The sequence below is a fragment of the Stigmatopora nigra genome, chromosome 22 (genome assembly GCF_051989575.1).
Source record: "Stigmatopora nigra isolate UIUO_SnigA chromosome 22, RoL_Snig_1.1, whole genome shotgun sequence".
Classification (NCBI taxonomy): Eukaryota; Metazoa; Chordata; class Actinopteri; order Syngnathiformes; family Syngnathidae; genus Stigmatopora; species Stigmatopora nigra.
Window position 1 is genome coordinate 6,567,897 of NC_135529.1, and position 12,380 is coordinate 6,580,276.

Sequence of the window (12,380 nt, forward strand, 5' to 3'; positions counted from 1 at the left end):
TTTTGCATCTATATTAACTTTGTATTCAATTCAATAACCTAAAGATTTCACAGTAAATAGGTCAATATTTGAGACATTGATACAGAATAATCAATAGTCCAATATTCCCACTATTAACATTGCTTGTTGGCAAAAGATTTCTCATATAAAAATGTATCTTTTCTGGAAAAACTTAACGGAAAAACTCTGTTTTATAGTTCATGACATCTATTTGGTATCGCTTCAGCACATTTGGACCTCACTCTCCCCAGGTAGTGGAAAAAAAGGACCTTGTCCTGGCTCAATTCATCAAAGGAAAATAGTCGATTGTGAGTAGAGCCCAGTTGAGCTCTGCGCAACTGTGCAATTGAAAGGCAGCTTTGGTGGACACATGGCTAAAAGTAATGTGTTTGTACTTTTTTGTATTTGACTTTTGACACCTTGGAAAAAAAACATCCAAGAAGATCAAATAAGCTTCTCATTAGCGCTCCGAACATGCATGAATGGACTGCGTCTTCTTGCATCTGTTTCAGACACTGCCGAATGTTGTGGACAAAGCTTTTGATTGGCCAGACATCTGTAAACTGGTGATCACTACTTTGAAAAGATGAGAACACTGGGTGCAGAACGGGGTGGGTGGGCCGCTTGGAGGAGTATCACATCACCAGACAACCCCCCCATTCCTCTCAAGGGACCATTTATATTTTGCTTTGATAGGAGACAGCAAAATCGCCATCGGTGATTGGATTACACATAAATAGATGGATTGAAGGGGAAGAAAAGGGGGTCTTCATTAAGCCAAACCATATGTTAATTAGGTTTCATAATTCCTCCCCCTCTTAACAGTGAACGAATCAGAATATTCTTAATAACCCTCTGGGACTACCTATCATTCAGCCAAGAGGAGATTGGTACTTAAACAAGATCCTGTGACGTTAATTTCCCAAAGTGAAAAGCACTTAAATAGCACGTTGGTTTAGATAATAAAACATTTGTATCAATAAGTACTGCCAAAAATGGACATCACTGTCAAGATCTAAAAGGTAGAACAGTTTCTCAATGATGTTTAATATATATTTCCTTACAAGACAACTGACTGCCACTTCTGCAGTAAAGGCAGAGAGAGAAATAAATGAGTCTTTCTGTATGAAAATGGGGGATAGACAATGTGGTCCACAGTCTCATTTTCATTAGCTGTCAAGCTACCAGTCAATGCAGCACTCCCAAGCGTGACAAATCTGTATCAAATGTATAACATACGAGAGCCATATCTAAGGAAGGTTTTACATTCATTCTTTAGATAATTATCTGGAAAATAGGCCAAGGCATCGCACCATCACAACTAATTAGAAATAGTCAATTCTGTATCCCAATTGTATTCATTCATTCACAACATGGCCTACACATATCAGCGTCATGTGGTGCTGGACCCTAAACTGGTCTCCAGTCAGTCAAAAGGCACACACAGAGACAGACAACCATTAGCACTCTCAATCCCAGCGCCACTGAGCGGGAATTGAACCCTCGCTGCTTGCAACAAAGTCAGGTAAAAGAACCACTCCACCATCAGGTCCATTCCAGAACTAAATATTGTTCAAAGCAAGATCTTGACATTGGAAGATTTGGGCAAAATAACTATTTACATATTGATGTGATTTTAATGAGCGTAAAATACAAAACTAAGCCATACACAAAGTTATTGTACGTTAGTATCATTTGCATAACTAATTTCCCATAGAGGTATGAGACGTGTGTCCTTGCAACAACCCTTCACGTGTCCTTAGTAGCCAGTATTTTGGTCTGTCTGGACACGCAGCAATTAATTTTCCATAGCAAAGGACAGAGTCGGAGTATTTTCATCAATCCTCTTCTGCCGTTTTACAGTGCGTGTTATGGCAGCCAATTCAACTCCCGTGGATGATCCCATGCATATGTGCATCAGAAGAGCCGCCATCAAGGCTGCCTCCACCTGCACAGCCTGGGGCCCTGCTTTAGTAACATGGGTAATGCAGCAGCACAGCATTAGAATGAAGCTGAATTTGTGGGATAAAATGGTCAATAGAAAACTGAGGGAAATCTAAAATAAGCAAGATGTAATGAATGTGAATTCAGAGGATTTTTTTAGCACATGTGCAAGATCAGCGTGTTCATTACCAAGCTTCGCCTATAATAACTGGACAAGAAAATCAAAACTTGCATGAAATTGGAGATGTAGGTTCATGTATTATTTGTTAGGCCTTTATTTTTTCATCTACTACTATTAGTGGTATACCAGTGGCTCTTTTTGATCCTCTCTTTTTTACTTTTTCTCAACTCAGACTTCCCAGTATGTCATACCAAAAATTTATTCACTTGCAATGTTGGCAAAACTGAAATGTTTTTGCATTACAATATAGTCCTTTATTGTCTCTTCCACAAAAGATTTAGTGGAAAGCGGTTAAGTGGCCTTGGTATGATCTTGCACACAAATAGAAAAAAAAGATAATAACAAATTTCTTGATGGCAGTAACAATGACTTTTATCACAAAAGAGAATAGAATGTTAATGAAATATTTGAAAACATTCATCGGTGTTCCTCTATGTAAATTGGGAGGGTAATTTCACACCTGAAGCATTTATTCACCTGGTGTGCGCCAAATTAGGGTGTTTTGTTCCACAGTGTGACTGTGTATCCTATTTTATTATAAACCTCATTGATGCAGCCAGAACTGGGTGCAAAGCGCTTATACCTGCAGGAGCTAGACCACCAGTGAATATCTTCTGTTCAGCACAGCTTTGTCAGAAACTCCGAGGCAGGTGGCAAAGGCAACAAACATTACACGCCTATAAATGCAGACATTACTCCTATTAATGTAGCGTCGCCACTAAACCTGCTGTAGGATAGTCAAACACTTAAGCTGGGGATGCTCTAGATTTCCCAGCGGTAATTTGAGCATTTCCCACTCATGGGCTCAGATATATATATATATAGTTTATATATTCTCTGACCCCAAGTCACAGGAATAAAGATCAAGGAAGAAGAAACATTAGACGATAAAATAGAAGATAAAGTATTTCAGCTTTTCAAATAGATAACCTTGCATTTGCCATCGATCTCAGACTATCTGACACTGGGATATTGCTCACTTATCAAGTCAACAGTTTACTAAGATGTAATGAGACAAACAAATAGGACATTGTAGATTTAGAAAAAAAACGATATTAAAAATCATTGTTAAAATGTCCAAAATAGAAGAGTAATGGAAATCAATGCTGGATAGTATGTTTCAGGTGATTACAGAGAGTAAGTTCGGCCTATAAAAATGGAGGGAACAATTCTAACCTATGGTTAAACATCAAAGTTTGGAATATAATAATTTGAAATATAAGCAGGTGGGAGGACCATAGTTTAGCTTGTTGTTCCATTCATATCACTCAATCTGTTCCAACCTGCTTGTCAGTCATAGCCTGTCTGCCCCCCTTGTTAGGAGAAGTGGAATCATGAATATCTCATAAGTGACAAACCCACTGAGAATAAGGAAAGGCTTCTCTGCAACAGAGCACCACAGCCATAAACACTGGTCTCATATTAAGTACATGCTTCAAAAGTTTAACCCAAACTTGCTAGAACAACTTCTGGAGAAAGAAAGAACTGAGAAACGCAGACAACAAAGATTCATCTGAGACATTTCTTTCACTGGGATTTTATAGCAAGTAGTTAAAAGGAGAAAAAAACACAACAAGAACAACTAGGGATTTTGGTATGAAAATGAAGGCAAGGCGGCTCCAGATCAGTCAGGGAGCGTACCGGACTGGGAACTAAAATATAATGTTCTCCCAGCTTAGTTTTTTTTTCTAAAACCCATGAAGACATACTCTGTAAGACTGTGTGTGCCTTATTGTCTGCCAAAAAATGCTCCCTAAAAACTGCCCACTAAGGAAATCAAAGATCAGTAATACACACGTCAGTAATACACACTATTACGGTGAAAACTGACTCTGTTTTTGCATGTTCAATATTTCTAATCCAATCAAAAACTAGTTGTTGACCACACAGATGCCTTCCCAGAAAATAAATGAAAGCAGTATAAAATCTCACGGTTATGTGCACACATAGCTTTTGCAGGGTCATACTTGGACAAAACTAAGCCTTCAAAAAGGGGATTTAAGAATGTTTTCCCTGACAAAAGAAGTGATGGAATTAGTGGGTGTCAGTTGGTGGCAGGGTGGTATAAGCAGTGATTTTCAAGTCTCAATCCAAACTGGATCATAGACTGTTTAGGAATACTTCAGCAGTCAGTCACAACATCCAACACAACATCAACTTGGAGACAGCTGCAAGGCCCCAGGACTGAGTCGATGCTGTGCTCCGCCAACTGGATCAAGTCCAGTAGGAGTTATAAAAGAATGTAGGACTGTGGTTTTGGCAGCTCTGGGCTGATAAATGCTGCAAAACAGGGAAAACGATGTGTGTTTTCAGGACGCACGACCAAGGGATACGTCTCAAGTGCCATTGACCGGCCTTTTTCTGAAGAAAATTCGATCCAACTTATGTACAAAGCTCTGGCTCTCGACAGTCTATGCAAGGCTGAGTTCACACCACAGGAACTTAACCGGTGAAAAGAATCAAGTACAAGTCAGTTCCACCTCAGAGACCAAGGAAATGTTTTCCTATTGATGTGCTCCATCAAGTCAGGTTTGATTTTTTTTCTTTAAATTCCCTACAGAGGCTTCCAGAGGCACGCACCTCCTGAACAGCTGACCACACCCGTGGAACAATGACCTCGATAAACTTAAACATTTGCTCTAACAGGGGCACTGGAGGGTAAAAGAACATTACTCTAACACTGTGGCGAATCACAAATGGGTGCTCTCGGGTTTGGAGGAGTGCATGGAAATAGGCTGTTCCACATATAAAATCCATTTGCACATCCAAAAATCCATCTGTACACATATTGTGTAAGATAGAGTTCCAAAGAATGAGGATTAATGAGACCAGGATGGCCTAGTCACAATTGCATCTATTGTATTTGCTGCTGTATTTTGACATTGGCCTCTCAAGAGTACGTAACCTGACAAAAACCTGTGTTTTGTGTCTAGTGCAAACAAATGTACATTGGCCTGGTATTCCAAGCAGATCTTCCTGCCGTCTTCCATCACTGTCCAGTTTCCCCAATGGGAGAAATGGACTCAGGATTAACAGCACTACGAGTTGAGCACAAACATTTTAGATGGATTGCTGAGTCGCAGTTCCTTCCTGCTTCCCTGGCTCGGTCTCCCCATCACACTACGACATTTCTATACCCCACGAGGCCAGTGTAATGGGGGACAGCCATATAGCTGCATCATCCAATCCATTTTGGCATGCACAGCCATAAATAGAGTTCACTGTAGGAACAGGAGCTCCCAATCATTAATTATATACCTGTTGCATTACTCCCACTCCCTTTACTCCAAATCATGTGCACCATTGTTTCCACACACTCCCACCCTTCCCAACCATTCTGCCACTTCTGGGATTGGATGTCAACAACTTTGCAGCAATTAAATATCTTTATCTTCATTCTTTGCCTGTCAGGTGTGTCCCAATGGCAGTGGGGACATCACCGAGATTGATAAAACACTACAGGGATGAGCCATCCTTTTACATTGGCTACGAGCTCATACATAATTAACATATGTTGATGAGTTTGCAGAACGTCGAAACCTGAGCATGGCATGCCGTTACACTCACGTGATAAGGTATCATTTCACTAGCGTGGAAACCATATGACATTCTGTATCTGTTACAACTACAACTACAACAACTGTCCATTACAAATACAGATTAGTGGAAAATTGAAGCACATGCAATGCCCCCAATATACACTCCTAATTCCCCCTCATAAAAATGCCGAGAATTCCGCTCGTGCAAAATATTTACAGACATTGGCGCAAAACAAATACAAACACACAGCAATGGGTAGACACCAGGAGGACACAATTATTCGGCAAGAGCAGACAGAGAGTGTAAATCACTCTCGTCAGTCCACTTTCCCTAGTGTGATTAAATCAAGTTACGTTGCCTTTGTAAACTGCATCTCCCACACTTTTAGTCGAAATGTGACCTGGTGAGATCCTATCAGCTGGATTCATTGATTTGAGGGGACTTTTAGCCCCGCCATTTCTCCCTGCCTTGTTGAGTTACCCTTTTTTTCTTTCTTTAATACGCAACCAGATCAGTATAACGTGGTCATTACAACAACATGGAGGCATCCTTCCCAAAAATTACCAAGATATACGCTTTTTAAGGGAAAGGACTGCCTTCACTTTGTATATTTTGAATTTGGTTGATAACCCAATCAAAAATCTGTTGATTAATCAATGGGGGGGAACGGAAGATTCCTAATATTGCAGCATTTGTTCACAATCTTCAATCCTCAATACAAAAGTGATTCATCCACAGTGTTTAATCAGCCAACTTGCATGAAGAAAATTGATAACAGATTGAGCAATTATCTTTTCAGAATATGTTAGGGTAGTCATGTCTCCAGCAAAATAGAATTTCTGATCCACCCATGAAATAGACTGGACACTTTGAATGTCACCATGGAAATAATTTGTGTTTAGCTTTTCTTTTAGAATCCAATGGTTTATTCCAACATCCTATTTTCAATTTCACAGATTTTCCTGGAAAATAAGCAAGCAAACAAACCACATGCAGTGCAGTATACGAGTTTTGTTGGTTTGAGAATAGACAAGACTGCTATTGTGTTTACAGGGGTGGTTAACCCAATTTAGGAAGATGATGGTATGACTCATTCCGTGTGAATCTGTTATATATAGTTTGAATTTAGCACCACAAACATGACATGACAAGACGAGACATACATTTCTGTGGTGTGATGGACAGACAGATGCTGTCTATTTTTGTTATCGGTCAAGGGACAGTTTGTTCTTGGCTTTGAGGTAATGCTGTGTGGCTCTTTGCATGTTCTTGCAAAAAAGATTTATAGGCAATCTAAAAAATTACAGACTTTGATCATTCTCAAGGCATCTTGTGTGTTCCTTAACGAGTGGTAAAAATATGCTTTATATTTAAATGACGACAATTCCAAAATCACTCGGTTTTTGTTTTTTTTTCTCTAACAATTCAACAATTAACTGTAGGGACATCTTAAAGTTGGGTTATGAAAATACTTGAAATATTACAATATTTTTGGTGGGTAATGATCCCAACATCTCAAACCTCATCTTATGCAACAGTTTTTTTTTTCTTAACTTGTCTCGCCGCACCACATTTAACTGCTCTATGGAAATTGTACAATTATATGCCAATTTTAGACATTGTATGAATAGGACAACAAAATCTCAGCCTTTGTGAATGTCCTTAAACTCTCAATTTAATTTATCATAAAAAATATAGATGCAAATGTGGCAGTCTCTCCTTCTCACATGACTTTGTCCTTTTCTACCAACTGGAATATGCAGTAAGCATGTGTCTCACCCAATCAACAGATTAATTAATCATGATTACACAAGAGTGGAGTAACAATGATCTTTTCTAATCACTGTACACTTGTTTCGAAAATAATCTGGTGAAGGACATCTTCACTAGTAGAATAAATAAATACAATGTTTACATCACACTTCAAAAAAAGTTCCCATTAGTGTTACGTTAATTAGCATATTCTCATGCTGAAATGACTGTAGGGTTTATACAGCTAATTTTTCCACCAAAAACTGCATTTGTGGTGATTTTTCAGGGTGAGATCACTCACATTAGACTGCGTAAAACTAGCAAACCAGCTGAATTAGTTTGAAGGGCATGGGATACTAACTTGAAACACATTGAGTTAAAAATCATCACCTTTAACGCATCACAGTTGTAAACTTAGACTACGCATCTGGCACGAGTCACCAGTGCTCAAAAGAACATCAGCTGCAGTATGTCTTAGCTGTCTGGGTTTTTAACAAAATGTACAAGAAACATTGGGAGAAAGTTTGCAATGTTTTATAATACTTTAATTACTACCTCAGTTACCACTTTATGTTTATTTTCTTGCTGTTGCTTTATTTTCCTAAAAAGCATCTTAGTATTTTATGTTTAAAGCCCATTTTGGCCTCTGCTTGTCAGACAAGCGCCCCCTTCTGGAAGAAATCTGCAAAAGTCCTTTCAGTGCCTCCACATTTTTATACTTTCCAGATGATTTGAGATAATTTCCATGCTAGGTGACAGAGTGTGAGCTATGAAAAAATGCTGCAATAACATTTTCGTTTTTTCTTTAAAGGATTTTTTTTACATTTTTCCCCCAAATAGTGTTGAACGAAAACGAGCAATTCATCATTTTATCCTTCAAATTAAAACATAACATGTTCTATTTGGATACAAGATCAATCAAATACCTTTTCAAGATGTGGAATAATTGCATAAAGTCCTTTTTAAATGTAGTATAGTGGAAAAAAATGAATAGTGGACTAACTGGCTGCACATCTGTCCACTGGCAAATATTTTTTCCATTAAGTTTCTTCTATAAAATCCGAACAAGTCATCATATAAAACGAATGGATCATCAAAAAAACAATTTTATGGTGAAAGTTAACCTCTCTTTATTGTTTAAGAATCAGTAAATGTCCACTTTCCAACTTTGGGATTACAGATGTCCATAATTGGCTCGACAATGTAGTGAGGGGAAATAAAGGGGAGCAAAAAACAAAAAACAAAAAACTCACCTTCTTCCGGGGCTGCCATTTCATCATATTTGTAAACCAAAATGGGCCAGCATTAAGATATTACAGGAGAATGGAATGTCGATTTGGGGGAATCCGAGACGCAAGTCATGCTGGTGACACTTCACATGTTCTCCAAAGGTTGAAGCGACGCGTCTTGATGGGTGTCAGGCTCGATTTGCGACAATTTGGACGGCGTTTAACGCCACTCATACACAGTTTAAATCCACACTTGTTTTCAGCGATGGTGTCGCCTTGTCAGGGTGCGCGTTCGATCGCGACGGTTGTTGCGCTGCGCGTAAAAATCCAAGACAGCAGCAATCCGCTAAATCTCGATACAACCGCGTCTCATCCAGTCCTCCAAATACGTTTCTAACTTTCTCAAAACGCTTCCCTAACTCCCATACACCGTCAGTCTGGATCCAGATGGTCCTCTTAACCCCGAAAAAATAACCGGAGTATAGTATCTCAAAATGTAGGAGTGTAGATCACAATGTTCAAATAAAATCCCTTTTTTTTCCAGGAGCGTAGACGCACTTTTTTCCCGGATGTCCTCGCAGAGAAACAGTTAGAAAAATGAGTCCGAGCAACACAAGGAGGAGGAGGAGGGATTATTTCAAGGGGAAAGGGGGGGCAAGGACAAAAAAAATCCTTGGAATTTGTGAGGAGCTGGAAGGATAAACTGATTCGTGCAAGAGCAACAAACTGGACTGGAGCTTTCTGATGACTTCCTTCCTTCCCTTCGCTCTTTACTCACTCGAGGTGGCAAGAACCGCGGGGTCATAGTGCCGCCTTTTGCATCCCTAGTTTATGGGAAAATAGCGGCTCAAAATGCCAATGATGATCCTCACAAGGATCGCTGGGGGTGCTGGAGCCTAGCCCTGTCAACAATAGGCAGTAGGTACGGAACACCCTAAGTTGGTGTGGCCAGCCAATCGCAGGGCTGCAGGAGACGGACAACCATTCACACTCTTCGGTGGGCAATTTAGAGCAGTGGTCCCCAACCTTTCTCTCGTTCCTATTTTCTCGCGGACTGGCGTATGGAGGACGACGACAACTTATTATTTGTTATTATTATAACAATTGATTGAAGAAAAAATTAAAAACGTTAATATTTATTTCTCTGATGGACCGGCACCAGATGGTTTTGGGTAGTGGGACCAAACCGGAGTACCCAGAGAAAACCCACTCAAGCCCCTGAAGAAAATTGCACACCCAAGAACTGTGAAACCGACGGTCCAATTACCACTAGCCTTCCAAAGATATATTTATAAACAAAAAAAACACATATACAAGACTTTTAAATCTAATGGACCTTTACATCATCTCCAGTGTTACTTGGTCTACACAAAAGTGTTGCTTCTACCTTAAAAACTCATTTTGGGGATTCATCAGTCATAATATATAACTAGGAATGTCTCCGATCTAAAATCGAAATCTATCAAAAATTGGGTCCAATCACGTCATTTTCAGAGGACCATGTTTTCCCCTGCTAAGAACAGCAGTCATAAACAGTACATAATATTTTACCTGCAGCCTTCCAGTATATACTATTGGCAAGAATTATAGTCATGTTTGACTTGTGGAGAATAAGGAAAAACAACTAAAACTATTTCCAAATGAACAGCCTCTATAATTGTTGAACTAAATAATATTTCTCTCTGAACAACACTAACTCGATGCAGTCGGTTGCCACAGTCCCAAAACACAGCAATCACCAAGCAATTATTGATGTGGAACCATGTTTACAAGAGCACATGAACGTCATTGCTGCACAAGCGACAAAATTAACACTGTAACGGGATTAGGCTTCATTTATAAGGTGTTATCTCAATGTAGCAGAAAGGCCAATGAAAGAAGTGGTCGATACAGAACGCTAGTGTGGGGACTTTTAAACAATAATCTTGTGATTTAAATTGGTTTTGGTAATGGACACTATGGAGCTGCGAGCATGGTCAATATGATGGGTCAAAGGGGTACGGGGTGCATACTTGGGTCAGCGGGATAACAAAAGAGCAGCCGGAGGAGGGGCTTGATCTGACATATGGCCACACGGGTGAAGTCCTGCTGTGCACAGGGTGTCCACTTGTAATCCACAAGGCTGAACATGAACAAAAGTTGGACATTACCTCCCGCAGATGGCACCCATTGCAACTAACTCTCCTCCACCTTCTTTAGATGCTCAATAAATAATGATACGGCACCTTTTGACGGGTGCCTGCTGGCGCTGCCCAAAGTTAACATTTATATGTTCTCTTTCAAGCAGAGAAATGTTGTAAAATAGGTATGAGGGGTTTTGATAAAAGGCATATGTTTGATTATCAATCAAAGGCGACTTCTGTGTGCACCCAGAATGGAGCCTGTCATCTGGCATCTCCATCCAGAAGTGGCTCCCTCCGCGTGCCTCTGCTTTTCCAATCAGAGCCGCACAGGAAATCAGAGTTCGAGCTTCAGAGGGAAACAAAAAACTCCTCTTTCACTGTGCGGAGCTCGGAGCTGTTTGGGAAAAATGTGCGTGTGCTTCCCATTCTTGTTCTTGCCAAAAACACCCTCAAAAAATGTTTCCACTATGTGCTATTACTGAGGGTGGATACATTAAAATAAGACACACTGCCATATTAAGAGCTGTCTTTCTGCCGTCCTGTTGCAAACATTCCAAGCAACGCATCCGAGCGGATGAATTGAGCATCATTTTGGCAGCTTCACTTATGATTACGACTCATCAGATTCCAAACGATATCCTAGCATTACATATTCATGATTCAGAAGCATCCAATCAAATGAATTTTAATAAACAAAAGGAATTTTCCATGATACTCTATTTACTGTAGATACACTCACTTGTATGCTACTAATTGATTTTCCCACCTCCCTTGTCAATACCTACTACGTCTCAAGATCTGTGCTATCTAGGCTTAGGATTCTAAACAGTAATATTGGCATCAAAGACAGAGACAACAATCATATTATCTCTAATTCAGAGCTTAACATCATAACATGCTTTATCTCATGCCAGCCTCTAAACCTCTCTGTATCTTTTCTCTTTCCCTAACTCTCTACCTCACTCAGTCAACCCAACAAGTTGAAGCAGATGGCCCCTTACTGAATTGTCCCCTCGGTTCCGTCCAAGGTTTTGCCTGCATAAAGGGAATTTGTCCTTGTCTCAAGCACAAGAGCGCTACCTCATTTCGGGGTCCCACGAGGTATCTTTAATGCATAAGGAGTATGTCTCTATATGAAAAGTGCCTTGAGAAAGCATTTATGCCCTCATGAGTAAATCTCAATTATATTGGTATGACTTGAGAATTTTTGCAACTATGAACATGGACTTTGACTGCACAGCATTCGTATTAAGTTTGAATTTAAATATCATGGCCTTTAACATAGAGTGACTGAATGTATGTAAACATAGCAAACTGAAAGTGGGCTATTGGAGTCACGTAATAACTTGGCTCAAGGATTTCTTATTCCTAATTGGCCATCAGCACAATGACGTGCATCAGCACACAGTCAACAATTAGACAGTGAGTTTGCCTACAGATTTTTTGGCGTTCAAACCATCCCAACAGTCCTCAACTGTTTATGCAGTAGCTCATTTGCTAGCATGCATCGTGCATCTGCATCTGCTTGCATACTAATCGTCAACAAGATGTAAAACATGCAACGTTCAGACGGTGCTGAGGGGGGTAAAAATGTTATTCATACAGGGGAAA

The 12,380-nt window shown here is 39.8% G+C and overlaps 1 protein-coding gene across 3 annotated transcripts in view; it reads right to left on the minus strand.

The window, feature by feature from the left end:
- LOC144215659 (tetratricopeptide repeat protein 28-like) overlaps nt 1–12,380 on the minus strand; it is a 131,519-nt gene that overhangs the window by 78,625 nt on the left and 40,514 nt on the right. Inside the window, exon 1 of one of the 3 annotated variants that reach the window (XM_077744730.1) lies at nt 8,671–9,365. The exons of the other annotated variants lie outside the window; for them this stretch is intronic. Within the exon in view, the coding sequence (XP_077600856.1) occupies nt 8,671–8,697 (27 nt within the window). The 5' untranslated portion in view covers nt 8,698–9,365. Of the gene's footprint in view, nt 1–8,670; nt 9,366–12,380 lie in introns of those variants that run through there. 3 annotated transcript variants of the gene reach the window in all.